General features: G+C 44.0%; 1 protein-coding gene across 2 annotated transcripts in view; it reads left to right on the forward strand.

Annotated features, from left to right (window-relative positions):
- The first annotated feature begins 477 nt into the window (after nt 1-477).
- Nucleotides 478-15,977, forward strand: part of NLRP3 (NLR family pyrin domain containing 3) — a 53,857-nt gene continuing 38,357 nt past the window's right edge. For both annotated transcript variants that reach the window (XM_068534703.1, XM_068534704.1), the window contains exons 1-7: nt 478-554; nt 2,295-2,356; nt 2,526-2,846; nt 6,481-6,585; nt 7,100-8,876; nt 12,347-12,514; nt 15,525-15,695. In XM_068534703.1, coding sequence (XP_068390804.1) covers nt 2,570-2,846; nt 6,481-6,585; nt 7,100-8,876; nt 12,347-12,514; nt 15,525-15,695 — 2,498 coding nt within the window. In that variant the 5' untranslated portion in view covers nt 478-554; nt 2,295-2,356; nt 2,526-2,569. The remainder of the gene's footprint in view (nt 555-2,294; nt 2,357-2,525; nt 2,847-6,480; nt 6,586-7,099; nt 8,877-12,346; nt 12,515-15,524; nt 15,696-15,977) is intronic.

Here is a 15,977-nt window from a genome sequence, read left to right on the forward strand (position 1 = left end):
GGGAGAAACTTTGGGAGGTGATAAATATGTTTATAGCCTTGATGGTAGTGATGGTTTCACAGGTATATACTTACCCCTAATAAAGTGGTTAAAAATATAACAGTCAATTGTTATTGTACTGTCTGCAGACTGCCTCCATGTGACGGCTTGAAAGTGCATGGGATTTGCAGTCTGATGGCCAGGTTATGCTCTCAATTCTCTATTTACCAGCTCCGGTGGTATTCTCCATCGTACTCCCCTCTCTGTCAACAAAACACTCACGTGGCTGCTTGTCAGAGTTACAGGGAACATCCACTGAGTAGCAGTTGAATTTCCTCCCATTCTCTACCCCAGTGGCCACTGAGGAGAGGCCAGACATCTCTGGCTACAACCAGTCTCAGCTTTGAGAACTTCAGTTTGGAAAATCCAGTGATGTGAGTAATCGTTAGTCTCTGCCTTTGTCTGTGATGCAAGCCTGTTCACTCCATAGTGAGACCACATCCTTCCTGCTGGGCTGTGACTGCTATAAAATTCATCTCGTTTCCTCTCTGGCTGTTCCTGAGGCTGACATCTGGGTAAGTCCAGCTCTGTGGAGCGGGGTGGCTGAAATGGTCTTGGGAAGCATGGGGAGATTGTGTCAAGGGCCAGAACTTGACTAGAGATTTATTTTGCCAGCCTTCAGGTCTGTCCTTCAACAATGCTTCTGGAATGTTCTTTTATGGTTATCACTATTTGGATGCTATGAGTGCGAGTGCATGTGTATGTGGGGGGACGGGGGGTGAGGACAGGAGCAGCAACAACTGCTTACACCCATGACTCCAGCATATTTGCCAATCATTCCCCCAGGGAGAGGATAGATGGGATGCATAAAAGCAAATGAGTATTTTAGAAACCAAGGGACAGAGAAGGTAAAGGTCAAGGTGGGGTGCACTAGGGTTAGGGATAGGGGAGCACAGAGGAAAGGCAGAGTCCTGATGTGGATGGAAAGATCAATGGAATGGGACCTGGGAGGGACTGCAGCGCTGGTGGATCTGTCTGGAGTGCCCCCTCCCCTCCTGCCACCTGCCAGATGCATAGGGAATGGATTTGGCGTGGGGTGCATGAGGTCAGGAGTGGAGAGGCAAGAATGAAGATAGAAGGAGAGATGAACATGTTTGAGATGGCTTGAACATTAAACTGTGTTCTTTATAAATTCCGTTTTGGAGAGTTCCAAAGCTTCGTAGGGCCTCTCCCTTCCTTTAACATCATTTATGTCTTTGGGCTAATGTTGTGCTTTTCCAAGTTCAGTAATATGAAGGGATAAATTCCAAACAAAGCCAATGTGTTCATCCATCTAAAATCTAGGAGATGTGTATGATCAAAAGATATAGCAGCTTATTTCTAGTTTTTGTGGAACTCAAACTCTAGTTAGGAAACTGAGTTGTTGAACACTGTAATGAAAGACTGTGTGTGATAAAACCTGGGAAAATGTCTTTGCCTTTTAACCATTTATTTTTATCATCTTCGATAATTTTTCCTCCTATCTGACTGAGATACCTACTTAAATGGTGGAAGAAACGGTCTCACACTTTTTAAGCTGAGAAAAATGCAACGTTAGGGGCATGACTCAGAAATCAATGACCCTGGTCTAAATCCTGGCTTTGTCCCTCCTGGCTGTGAAAACCTGGGCAAGTCACTTAGCCTAAGACTCAGTCTCTACTTCCATACCATGGGACTAGGAATTTAATCTTTGGGCTTTGTGCATCAGGGCAGCACCTAGCCCATGAGAAGCTCTCAATAAATGTGAGTTCTAGTAATTACTATAATTGTGATTTTTGCAAAGAGACATTAAAGAAATATATGTGTTTATTATTCTCCCTTATCAGCCCAAGTTCCATCCCATTTCAGTCTTTATCTATCAGTGGACTGATAAAAGGGCTATTGCAGACCATCCTCTCCTCTACATGCTTTTATGTTCTCTCTCCTTTTCTCTCTCTAGGCATATGCTGCTCTGTTATCGCCATATTTACTCACTCCTGGCATCCTTCTTCTTTTGCCCCTTACTCATCTTTCCTTGGTTCAAAACAGAAACAAGAAACCAGAGTCTTTCAGTTGGAAGGAATGTAAAAAACATATTTTCCACTCTGTCATTTTATAGACGAGGAAACTGAAGTTGAAGAATAGTGAAGAATTTGTCCAAGGTCACACATAACCAGTGATCAGTGGGACCAAAGTTCTCCTGGTGATACATCAAGGTGGCATCAGGAAGTGGTTTAAGATACACATTGCAATGTTAATGTGACTGTGTTTGTGGGTTTAATTGTTTCTCTCCACAGGGGCACCTTTTTTCCATGGCTCAGGACACACTCCTGGGTCAAGCCAATAGGAAAGCTCTCTGGTAAGTATTTGACTCACTTTTCAAAACTAAAGATGGCAACTCGTTAGAGTCTGGTGATTTCTTTTTTTCCTTTCAATCTTCTAGGTTTTTGATAGTTTAGTTCTCTCTGAGGGTAGACTTCTTAAAAGACTTCTTATCCATATGCTGTTTTCACCACCCGATTTCCCAGTGTGGACCTATGCCCAAGGACTCTGACCAGGGCTTCAGGTGAGCATGGCAAGTGTCCGCTGCAAGCTGGCTCGTTACCTGGAGGATCTGGAAGACGTAGACTTTAAGAAATTCAAGATGCACTTAGAAGACTATCCCAGTCAGAAGGGCTGCACGTCACTTCCTCGGGGTCAGACAGAGAAAGCAGATCACGTGGATCTAGCCACTCTGATGATTGATTTCAATGGAGAGGAGAAAGCATGGGCCATGGCCAAGTGGATTTTTGCTGCAATCAACAGGAGAGACCTTTATGAGAAAGCTAAGAGGGATGAGCCAGAATGGGGTGAGTGGAAGGAAGACAGTATATTTTTTTAAATTGTGATAAAATACACATAATATAAAACTTACTGTCAACCATTTTAAAGTGTATGATTCATTGGTGTTAAGCACATTCACACTTTTGTGCAATCAATCTCCAGAAATCTTTTCATCTTGCAAAACTCTGTACCCATTGAACAACGATTCCTCATTCTACCCTCCCCTCAGCCCCTGGCAACCTCTTTCCGTCTCTATGAATTTGACTATTCCAGTACCTTTTACAAGTGGAATCATACAGTATTTGTCTTTTTGTATCTGGCTTATTTCACTCAGCATAAACATCCTCAAGCTTCACCCATGTTGTCACATATGGCAAGATTTCGTTCCGTTTTAAGGTGGAACAATATTTTGTGGTATGTATATACCACAGTTTGTTCATCCATTCATCCTTCAGTGGACTTTCTGGTTGCTTCTAGCTTTTGATTATTGTGAATAATGCTGCTATGAACATGGCTGTACAAATCTCTTTGAGACCTTGATTTCAATTCTTTTGGATATATGCCCAGAAGTGGAATTACTGGATTACATGGTAATCCTAGTTTAATCTTTTGAGGAATGTTTTCCATAATGGCCACATCATATTACACTCCCACTAGCAGTGTACAATTGTTCTAATTTCTCCACATCCTTACCAACACTTATTATATATATATATTTATATATTTTTGATAGTAGCAGTCCTAATGGGCGTGAGATGGTATCTCACTGTGGTTTTGATTTGCATTTCCCTATTGACGAGTGACGTGAGCACCTTCTCATGTGCTTGTTAGTCATTTGTTTATCTTTGGAGAAATGCCTGTTCAAGTCCCTTTCCCATGTTTTAATTGGGTTGTTTGTCTTTTTTGTTGTTGACTTGAAGGAGTTCTTCATATATCCTGGATATTAACCTCTCATCAGATATATGATTTGCAAATGTTTTCTCCCATTCTATGGGTTGCCTTTTCACTTTGTTAATGGTATCCTTTGACGAATCAAAGTTAGTATGTTTGTTTGTTTTGTTTGTTTGTTTAAATTTATTTTATGTATTTATTTTTTGGCTGTGTTGGGTCTTTGTTGCGGTGCGCGGGCTTCTCACTGCGGTGGCTTCTCTTGTTGCGGAGCACAGGGTCTAGGTGCACGGGCTTCAGTAGGTGTAGCACTTGGGTTCAGTAGTTGTGGCTTGTGTGCTCTAGAGTGGAGGCTCAGTACTTGTGGTGCACGGACTTAGTTGCTCTGCGGCATGTGGGATCTTCCTGGACCAGGGCTCGAACCCGCGACCCCGGCATTGGCAGGCGGATTCTTAACAACTGTGCCACCAGGGAAGCCCAGTATGTTTGTTTTTTAATCACTTGTTTTATTATCTTGGCTTCATCTTCTTTTTTCTTCTCATGACAGTGCTATGAGAAGATGGAGGAAAGCAGTTTACTTTTTTCTAACTTCTTTAAAAACCTAAGTCAGGGCTCATATACTACTAGGAATCTTCTCTGAATAGTTACACTTTATCCAAATCTCTCCTGTGCCTGAAACTTCCTCCAGGTCTCCATCTAGCTCCTCATGTGTCTGCCTGCATAGTCAACAAACTTGAATCTCTGCTTCCCATGGCTCAGGGGGCAATCTCTCACCTTATAGAACTATGTAATTTCTGGGGAAAAGCTTTTCCTATGGCCATTACTTTGGGTATTGGAATGATCAAAGAAATACTCTTCATCCCTGTGGACAGGCTGAGGGTGAGGTTCTTCCTTCTGGCTCTGGTTCTGAGCAAGGGAAGGGTACAAGGATGGGCTCAGAGGAATCTAGAAAATCACAGGATGATGATGTTGAGCTAGCGGAAATGGGGAATAAAAATGAATCAGCGTTTCTGAAATGGTCAGACAAAAATGGTGGTGTATATGTAGTATATCCATGCCATTTGAAGTCAGTTTTATATATTTAAACTTCTGTTTTCTAATGAATGTTTACCCTGTTTACCCTGTTTTTTCTTCCAACCCTGTATTGTCCATATTGACATGTCTAAAGTCAATTAAAACGTATTTATACTGGCAAAAAAAAAAAAAAAATGAACCATCAGGTCAGAAGCACAGTGAACTGGGGAAGCAATATGGGTCTAATGAGGGAGATAAAAATAATATGGGGGCATGAGGGCAAGGGCGTACACCAGTGGGATGTTATAAACAAATTGCATATAATAACAGTTATAAATGTGTCAGTACTTACATACTCAATAACCCTTTTAAAGTATAATAATCATAGTGGCAGAAGTAGTTCACTAAGCAGTTTTTGTGGATTTTATTCATTCTTCGCAAGAACCCCAGGAAGCCTGTGCTTTTTCAAATGAACTTTCAGTTTTATTATACTGAGTGAAATAAGCCAGTCACAGCCCCTGGTGGTTGCCAGGGGCTGCAGGGAATGGGGAATGGAGAATTGTTGTTTAATGGGTATAGAGTTTCATTTTTACAAGATGAAAAATAATTCTGGAGATTGGTTGCACAACCATGTGAAGTGAGCCTGGAAAAGGTTTTGGTTGTCCATGACTCTGTTCTAATCAGAGCCAAGACTGGGATTCAATGCCAAGTGTGTCTTTGGTGGAAGCCTGGCTCTTAACCACTGTGCCATTTGGCTTTTACATCTGGGTTGTGGGGTGGAAGAATGATAACTAGGGTTAGAATTTTTTTGTTTTTATGGGGGGTGCTGGCTAGGGTTAGGTTTTAGGTAAGAATTAAATTTTAGTCTTGGTTTGAGTTAATGTTTAGATTTTGTTTTGTGGTTTTGTGTGTGTTGGATTAACAGCTTTGCCATTCAGAATAAGTAGACATCTATCAGGAATCCTTTATGTAGCTCTTCAGTTCCTGCCCACCTAAAGTTATCTGTCCCATGTGTTTCCCTTGGTGCTTAGCTCTTATTCTACTGTGTCTAATTTCTCCTATAAGATGCTTCTTTGGGATGTGTTATTCAGTGATTGTTTAGATCTGTGATTCTCAACTGTGGATGCGTGTTGGAGCTTTTAAAATATAATGGTGCCTGGGCTCCACCTCAGAGAATTGACAAAGGATCACCGGAGGTGGAATCCTGGAATCAGTGTTTTTAAAGATTTCTAGGTGAATCTAAAGTCAGCCAGGATTCTGAATACTGAAATAGAGAAATAGACATAAGCCAGATTGGTTATTCTTACTCTTAAGACTCAGGATATGGGTAAGATGAATTTCAGGTGTTTGGGGTCAAGGAAGGATGATATTGCTGGCCTTTAGCCATCTTGGGGATATTGAAAAGTGTGTGGGATGGCCTCAAAACCAGAGCACCAGGGAGGGAGTCTGCCAAAGACAAATGAGGATAAGAAACCTTGATGCCTCACATGTTTACTGTTTGATTTCCAGGCTTGGGAGACAGATTCCAAGACTGGATACAGTGTGGACATAATTCTGGGTGGTATCCATTGCTTTGAAATTAGGAGTACAGGAATGCCCCTAACTGGACATTCAACTGAGCTGTATTCTGGTTTGGGAGATGTTCAGGGCAGGTGCCTTTGACCTATGCCAGGTGTTAGATATTGGATCTCAATGACGTCATCTTAATCAGGAGTCCTGGGTTTTGACGCTTCGAATTTTTCTTCCTTTTACTCTCAGACAATGCAAACGTTTCTGTGATAAGCCAGGAAGAAAGCCTTGAAGAGGAGTGGATGGGTTTACTGGGGTACCTTTCCAGAATCTCTATTTGTAAAAAAAAGAAAGGTAAGCAATGGGGGTGGCACTTCTAGTTGGGTTTGGAGACCTGGTTCTGTAGGTACTTGAAGCTAGGAAGGTGGATAATTTGGTGATCCTAACATGTTCCTGCTCCTTAGGGTGAAAAGGCCGTCTCAGGAAATCCACTTCAGCTTAAGAAATAGATTCATGTTTGCATGGCTCCTTGGAGTCCCAGAACCAAGGGGAGGCAATTGAGTGTTTCAGGTTTTATCAGGCATGAGCTGCAGACTACCTAAAGGAGTAAGATTGAATAAAAAGGATCTTCTGGCCAGGGCCAGTTCATATGGCGCTTTGCTGTTCTTTTGTTTAACCGTGTCTAGGAAGACTTTGACACCCTAGATTTTCTGGGGCTGTTCATACCCAGGCAGTGGAGAGAAACTGCAACTCCCATTCCTCAATTCCAGTTACCATTCCTTATAGACCACCGGCCCCTGCTGATAGCTCATCTCTGGTGGATGTGCTCAGGCTTCTTCCAAAATCTAACTTTCTGTCTCTGCCACAGATTACTGTAAGAAGTACAGAAAATATGTGAGAAGCAGATTCCAGTGTATCAAAGACAGGAATGCCCGTCTGGGTGAGAGCGTGAACCTCAACAAACGCTTCACCAGGCTGCGTCTCATCAAGGAACACCGGAGCCAGCAGGAGAGAGAGCATGAGCTCCTGGCCATTGGTAGGACCTCAGCCAAGATGCAGGATGGCCCCGTGAGTTCCATGAACTTGGAATTGCTTTTTGATCCTGAGGACCAACACTCTGAGCCTGTGCACACGGTGGTATTCCAGGGAGCAGCGGGCATTGGGAAGACAATACTGGCCAGGAAGATCATGTTGGACTGGGCGTCAGGGGAACTTTACCAGGACAAATTTGACTATTTGTTTTACATTCACTGTCGGGAGGTGAGCCTTGGGATGCAGAGGAGCCTGGGGGACCTGATCGCCAGCTGCTGCCCTGGCCCAAACCCACCCATAGGCAAGATTGTGAGCAAGCCTTCCAGGATCCTGTTCCTCATGGATGGTTTTGATGAGCTGCAAGGTGCCTTTGATGAGCACACAGAAGCACTCTGCACCAACTGGCAGAAGGTGGAGCGGGGAGACATTCTCCTGAGCAGCCTCATCAGGAAAAGACTGCTTCCCGAGGCCTCTCTGCTCATCACCACAAGACCCGTGGCCCTGGAGAAACTTCAGCACTTGCTGGGCCGGGCTCGTCACGTGGAGATCCTGGGTTTCTCAGAGGTCAGAAAGAAGGAATATTTCTTTAAGTATTTCTCAGATGAGCAGCAAGCCAGGGAAGCCTTCAGACTGATTCAGGAGAATGAGATCCTCTTCACCATGTGCTTTATTCCCCTGGTCTGCTGGATCGTGTGCACTGGGCTGAAACAGCAGATGGACAGTGGCAAGAGCCTTGCCCGGACGTCCAAGACCACCACTGCCGTGTATATCTTCTTCCTCTCCAGTTTGTTGCAGTCCCAAGGAGGGAACCAGGAGCACCACAACTCTGCCACCCTCTGGGGTCTCTGTTCGTTGGCTGCAGATGGAATCTGGAACCAGAAAATCCTGTTTGAGGAGTGTGACCTCAGGAATCATGGCCTGCAGAAGGCAGATGTGTCTGCTTTCTTGAGGATGAACCTATTCCAAAAGGAAGTGGACTGTGAGAAATTCTACAGCTTCATCCACATGACGTTCCAGGAGTTCTTTGCTGCCATGTACTATCTGCTGGAAGAGGAGAATCAGGGGGAGATGAGGAGCATGCAGCAGAGTAGTTTGAAGCTTCCCAACCGAGATGTGACGGTCCTTCTCGAAAACTACGGCAAGTTTGAGAAAGGGTATCTGATTTTCGTTGTCCGTTTTCTCTTTGGCCTTATCAACCAGGAGAGAACCTCCTACTTGGAGAAAAAACTGAGTTGCAAGATCTCTCAGAAAATCAGGCTGGAGTTGCTAAAATGGATTGAAGCAAAAGCCGAGGCCAAGATGCTACAGATTGAGCCCAGCCAGCTGGAATTGTTCTACTGTTTGTATGAGATGCAGGAGGAGGACTTTGTGCAAAGGGCCATGGGCTATTTCCCCAAAATTGAGATCAAGCTCTCCACCAGAATGGACCATGTGGTTTCTTCTTTTTGTATTGAGAACTGTCGCCACGTGGAATCACTTTCCCTGAGATTGCTCCATAACTCATCCAAGGAGGAGGAGGAGGAGGAAGAGGAGGAGGAGAAAGAGGAGGAAGTTCAACACTCTGATGTGAACGATTGTGTCCTCTCTGATCCTCATGTGGCCTATTCTCAGCGGTAAGGAGATTCTGCTTCAGGCAGGTGGTAGTATATGTCTTCTATTTTCCAACCACCTATCTCTTGACACCTGCTCTCTCTCCTTCCTTCTCAACTGTCTTGCAAATGCAGTTGCCACAGCTACATAATAATGCCACCACCGCTCATTTCCACCAGACCCCTTCATTGGCAGATATTGACTAGTAGAGAAAGGGTAGGTGGACAAACGCCATGAGAAAAAAGCCAATGAAACAAAAAGCAAATGTTCGGTGGATGCCAATTTAGCACAAGTCATTCTGTGGGAGAAAGAATGGAATAAAAATGTTCATAAACTCAAATTGCTTGTAATGTACTTGGGGCTTTAGTGCATAATACCCTATCAGTACCTAAGGGGCAAAACAACCCCTTTGACTCTGCCCAGGGACACAGAGGACAGAGGGCCCTCAGCGTTGGATGCTTGGGGGAGGTTTCTTGGAGGAGTGGAGTTTGAGCCTGCCGTGAAGGATTGATAGGATGTGCATGAGTGGAGGAGAAGGTAAAGGGATTTGTGCAGTGGGTTCTTGTATGAAGAAAGCATGAATACGATCTGAGGAAGAGTACTTATGTTGGAGAAAATGGGGAGGGACATGGCCTCACTGGACCAACCAATGAGGGGAAATGGAGGGAAATAGAGCTGGAAAGGAGAGAGTGCTCCAAGGCCCCCACCTTGTGTTTGCAGCCAGGCATTCATCAACAGCACCCCCTTCAGGGTCTGTTCACCCACCTGCTAGGGGGTTGGACGCCAGTTGCTGTGTGTGCACAGTGAAGGGATTGAGTTACTTGACTTCTAAGTCCTTGCACAGAAACTGCCACAGCTACAGTGGCTGTGGGGAGGTGGCTGCTCTGTGAATGCTTGGGTTTAACCGCTAGAGAAGACACTTGACATAGGACAAAATTCAGGAGAAAGAGAGCTGACCCTTTCACTGGCAGCAATACATTTTCAGCTCCCTCTCTTTGCCTCAGCACCACTACCAGGATGACATTTCTATTTACTGTCGGGTCATCAAGGACCACCCGCTGGGGCTTCAGTGGAGGCTAAGACCAAGGTCCTGCTCACAGCGACTTACAGTTGGGTTGTGGGGACAGGAAGGAAACAAGGGCAGTTGGTAGAGAGGATGGGCTTTGGCAAGAACACTGGTGGAGTGCACCTGAAGCACACGTGTGGAGCCCTTGAACAGCCGGACCCTGAACGATGGGGCATGAGAGAGCCATGGATGTGCAAAGGGCAACCCAGATTGAGGGAATAGTGGGCTCAAAGGGTGGGAGGTGGGAAAGCAGGGTACATTTTGACAATGGCAAATAGTTCAGAATAGCTAGAAAGAAGATGGGAGAGGGAGAGAAAGAGAGAGGGGGACTAAGAGGAGAAGATCTGCTCTCTAGGGCTCTAAAATTGAAGCTGAGTAAACAAGACATCTGACAAAGATCACACGGCTGTGAGGAAGGCTGGCAGAGACTCAGACTAAAACTCCTGATGAAGAGCCTGATGCCCATCTTGCTAGATGACAGCTACCTTCTTCTGAGGGCAGGCGCTTGCTTTGCATGTTCTAGAGCCTTCGAAGGGCCAGCAGCATGGGCATCCACCTGGTGCCTGTTAGAAGTGCAGGACTGCAGGCCTGATCCTAGATCCATGGAGTCAGAATCTGCATTTTAACAAGAGCTGAACTTTGAAATCACCTGAAATATCAATAAAAATATCAATATGCTTGGTCCCACCGCAGAGGTTCTGACTCTATTCCTATGGCCTGGCCTAGGGATTTTCGAGAGCACTGCTGATGCTATTGTGCAGCCAATGTGAGAACTGGTCTCTGGGTCACTTAGCAGAGTGTCCAGGGCCATGGACAGGACAGCCGACTGTTGAGGGAGGAGAAGGATGCCTGAGGGAAGGGCCAGAGGGTATTCACAGTCAGCCAAAGTCACAGGCTCTTTCTTAATTGTTTTTTACTTTTACTTTTATTATTATTATTTTTTATTGAGGTATAGTTGATGTACAATATTATATAAGTTTCAGGTGTATAGCATAGTGATTCATAATTTTTAAAGGTTACATTCCATTTATAGCTATTATAAAATATTGGCTATATTCCTTGTGTTGTACAACGTATTCTTATAGTTTATTTATTTTACACACAGTAGTTTGTACCTCTTAATCCCCTACCCCTATTTTGTTCCTCCCCCTTCCTTCTCCCCACTGGTAACCACTAGTTTGTTCTTTATATCCGTGAGTTTGTTTCTTTTCCATTGTAGTCACTAGTTTGTTTCATTTTTTAGATTCCACATATAAGTGATATCATACAGTATTTGTCTTTCACTTATATCACTTAGCATAATACCCTCTAAGTTCATCCATGTTGTTATGACAAAATTTCATTATTTTTAAATTTAATTTAGTTTTTTAAATTTTAATTATTTTTTTTGTATTTGTTTATTTATTTATTTATGTGTTGGGTCTTCGTTTCTGTGCGAGGGCTTTCTCTAGTTGTGGCAAGCAGGGGCCACTCTTCATCACGGTGCGCAGGCCTCTCACTATCGCGGCCTCTCTTGTTGCGGAGCACAGGCTCCAGACACGCAGGCTCAGTAATTGTGGCTCACGGGCCCAGCTGCTCTGCGGCACGTGGGATCTTCCCAGACCAGGGCTCGAACCTGTGTCCCCTGCATTGGCAGGCAGATTCTCAACCACAGTGCCACCAGGGAAGCCCTTTAATTTAGTTTTTAATTTTTATTTCTTTAATTGAAGTATAGTTAATTTATAGTGTCATGTTAGTTTCAGGTGTACAGCACAGTGATTCAGATATATATATATAGATATATATATAGATTCTTTTACAGATTATTTTCCCTTATAGGTTATTACAAAATATTGAATATAGTTCCCTGAGCTATACAGTAGGTCCTTGTTGGTTATCTATTTTATATATAGTAGTGTGTATATGTTAATCCCAACCTTCTAATTTATTCCTCCCCCCCACTTTGGTAACCGTAACTTTGTTTTCTATGTCTGTGAGTCTCTTTCTGTTTTGTAAATAAGTTTATTTGTATTATTTTTTAGATTCCACATATAAGTGATATCATATAGCATTTGTCTTTCACTTATTTCACTTAGCGTAATACCCTTAAGTCCATCCATGTTGTTGCAAATGACAAAATTTCATTATTTTTTTATGGCTGAGTAGTATTCCATTGTGTGGCGTGTGTGTGTGTGTGTGTGTGTGTATACACCACATCTTCTTTATCCATTCATCACAGGCTCTTTGAATCATAGGTGTGTAGAACAGTCTTACCAAGGCTCCTCTGGCCTTTTTCATTCCTCAGTGCACAGTCTTTGGTTCTGTGACTCATTTCTTAATTCCCAGGAGGCCTTTGAACTGGTGTCAGCCACTCCTGGCCCCTAGCTTCAGTTTGCTATTCTTAGAGATTGACTTTGTTTTCTGTCCTTCCTTCCTTCCAATTTCTAGATTGGTGAACTATCTCACTTCCAGCATTTGCAGGGGCATCTTCTCAGTCCTGAGCAATAACTGGAACCTCACTGAATTGAACCTCAGTGGCAATACCTTGGGAGACCCAGGGATGAAGGTATTATGTGAAACACTCCATCAACCTGGATGTAACATTCGCAGATTGTGGTAAGAACATGTGTGTGTGTATGTGTGTGTGTGTGTGTGTGTGTGTGTGTGTGAGAGAGAGAGAGAGAAGGAGAGAGAGAGAGAAAGGGAGAAGAAGGACCGGATTAGTGATTAGTTTTCTAAGGTTGTCATAACAAAGTACAACAGACTGGGAGCCTTAAACAACAGAAATTAATTTTCTCACAGTCCTGGGGGCTAGAAGTCCAAGATGAAGTTGTCAGAGGGTTGGTTTCTTCTGCATCTTCTCTCCTTGGCTTGTAGTTGGCTGTCCTCTCCTTGTGTCTTCACATGGTCTCTGTGTGTGTCTGATTTCTTCTTCTTACAAGAACACAAGTCATGTTGGATTAGGGCCTACCTTAATGACCTATTTTAATTTAATTACTTTTTAAACCCTGTCTCCAAATATAGTCACATTCTGAGGTCCTAAGTGTTGAGACTTCAACATGAAATATTTGGGGGGACACAATTCAGCCCATAGTAAGTGGGAAGGCAAAATTGATTGGAAGACAGTTGTTTGGGAAGTTTAAGATGGGGAAGAATAAAGGGGAACTGAAAATAAGTCATCTGTTGGTGTTATGAAAGGACGTGACTTTCAGTATCTTCCATTTCTTCATTAGCCATGCTTACAGATGAGATTTGAAGAGTTTCATCAAATACAGCAATGGCTACCTGGGCTGGAACCCATCAAAATATTTTGCATAGATTAAATTGTCACAGGGAATCTCTTGTAGATTTATTAATAAAATGCTTACTGTGAGCCCACACTGTGAATCAGACTCGCATGCCCTGAGTTGAGCACACAGCTGTATGGGCCATCCCTCCAGCCCTCTTCCATCACACATCTGCATTTTTGATGAGCTACACAGCCAGTGTTAAAGCCCACCACTCCAGGACATTTTCATTCCTTCCTCTCTTGCTCGTCATAACCACGCCATCACCAGTCTTATTTTACCTATTACACAAACCATTGTCCACTTTTCCTCATCCTCACTCTATTACTGACTAGAGTCCTTAGACTCCTTAATCAACAGAAATTAATTAGAGGCCAGATGATGAATTCAGGCAAGGCTTTATTGGGGCTCATGCTACAGCACAAGGGAGCAAAAACAAGTAACAGGTGCCCTTGCTCGCTCCCTGAGCGGGGGGCGAGCTGGTCCCTTAAATGGGGTGAGAGTAGGGGCAGATCCAGGGGTCTGGCCAGAGGCGTGGCTTAGGTGGTCTGCCACCCCCTTGGTGGTGCTGTGTGCAGGGATCATGTGCAGTACCCTGCTTTTGCTCCTGGCACCTCAGAAATGGCAGTTGGGTTTTGACTTTTTTGTATCTTATTGTTCATAATTTGCCCCAACTGCACACATGCATGCAGCTATGTTTAGTCCCTTATAGTTTCTTTGTATTCTGTTGCTTGAGCAGATATTTGTCCAGGTGCAATCACTGCAGTAAAGAGTCCCAGGTCCCAGCCTATCTCAACTCCACCAGCCCAGGTCCAACAACCACCATGATTTGCCTGGATAGTGCAATAGACTCTAAGACCATAAACTTCTCATGACAGGATTCATGTTTGTTCTGCAATTGTCTCTATAATGTCTGGAGACATTGTTCTTACCATGTGTTCATGCCCCAAAATACATATTGAATGAATGTTGGCTGTTTGGTCTCCCTGCATCTACTTTTGCCACTCACCAATCATTCTCTGTACAAAAGACAGAGTGTTATTTAGAAAATTATACTTTGATCGTGGCATTTCTATGCTTAAGTGCTTTTTCTTTGCTCTTTTGACAAAGTATAAAATGTTCTTCTTGCCTTCAAGGCTCTGTCTGGTTTTGACATTTAACCTTCCTCTCCACCATCATCCCATGCCACTCTCCCCATCGCCCCTGTGGGTGCCCCTGTGTGATTCCAGAAAGTGAGACACAAATGGGGAGACATGGGTGAGAATGAGATGTTTTGCAGATAAGATCTATTATCCATTTGCTTCTAGTTGGTGTGGAAATGGAGGCAGAAAAGATGATCCAACGAGCTCCAGGACATTTGAACTATTCACCTGGAGATGAGCTGGAATATTGTTCTTGCTCCTCTGATAGGGACTAATTGTTGTTGTTGGTGGTGATGGTGGTGACGGAGTGTGTGTTTGTGTGTGTGTAGAGCAAATCAAGAATCAGAGCTGCTTGCTCCTTCAGTTTAGATGAAGGGCTGGGATTAAATCATCAAACAGTATAGGGGCTTCCCTGGTGGCGCAGTGGTTGAGAATCTGCCTGCCAATGCAGGGGACACGGGTTCGAGCCCTGGTCTGGGAAGATCCCACATGCCGCGGAGCAACTGGGCCCGTGAGCCACAACTACTGAGCCTGAGCGTCTGGAGCCTGTGCTCCGCAACAAGAGAGGCCACGATAGTGAGAGGCCCGCGCACCGTGATGAAGAGTGGCCCCCGCTTGCCGCAACTGGAGAAAGCCCTCGCACAGAAACGAAGACCCAACACAGCCAAAAATAAATAAATTAATTAATTTTAAAAAAATCATCAAACAGTATAGCAGGGACAAGGTTGGCAAAGAGAAAAGGTAGATGGGTACAACCCTAGAGAGAATAGTATCCACCTGAAGGAGTTTCAGCTGTTAGGAACATGTGGTAAAGAGGTGGAACCCATAGGTTCACCATTGTTTTCATTTACAAAACTGGAACTTGCCGATAATATACTCCTATATATGCCCATTATTTTTGGAAGGCGTTCACTGGCAGCTGTGGTCTCAGACCGTGAGCCAGTGAGCCCAACAGCTAACTTCCCAATACGTCTTGAGCTGTAGTCAGGAGTTCTGATAAGATAACTCTTTCTTTCATTAAAAAATATAGGGGTGGCGGGGCGAGGGAAGAAAAAAAAAAATTTAGTTATAACTTTCTCTTTGTAACATGAGAACACAGTGCCCCTTCCTGGTGCTAAAAACCAACGTAGACCAGAAAGCCGTGACAGAAAAGCCGCCCACGTTCTGACGTTTTCTGTTTCTGTGCTTGGCATGAAGGCTGGGGCAGTGCTGTCTTTCCCATCAGTGCTGCTTCAACATCTCCTCGGTCTTGAGTAACAACCAGAAGCTGGTGGAACTGGATCTGAGCCACAATGCCCTGGGAGACTTTGGAATCAGGCTTTTGTGTGTGGGACTGAGGCATCTATTTTGCAATCTGAAGAAGCTCTGGTGAGTCTGAACTAATTCCCTTCAAGAAGTATGAGCTGTGGCTTCAAGGAGTCACGATGGTTTAGAATTTTAGTGTGAGGATGGCCTTTGCTGCTCAGAGGATCCCCTGTGTTTATCTCTGGGTGTTTGTCAATAATTAATTCAGTTCGTGTTTGTCGTAGGAAAAGCCACATAACTCAGCCCTGGAGGGGAACTTAAAAAAGCAAAAATGTCATGCTTGCCTTTAAGGTATTTACAACCTGGCTGAGAAAATAAAACCGACGTACTGCATTGCTTTAGAAG

Source organism: Eschrichtius robustus, chromosome 2, assembly GCF_028021215.1.
Source record: "Eschrichtius robustus isolate mEscRob2 chromosome 2, mEscRob2.pri, whole genome shotgun sequence".
NCBI lineage: Eukaryota > Metazoa > Chordata > Mammalia > Artiodactyla > Eschrichtiidae > Eschrichtius > Eschrichtius robustus.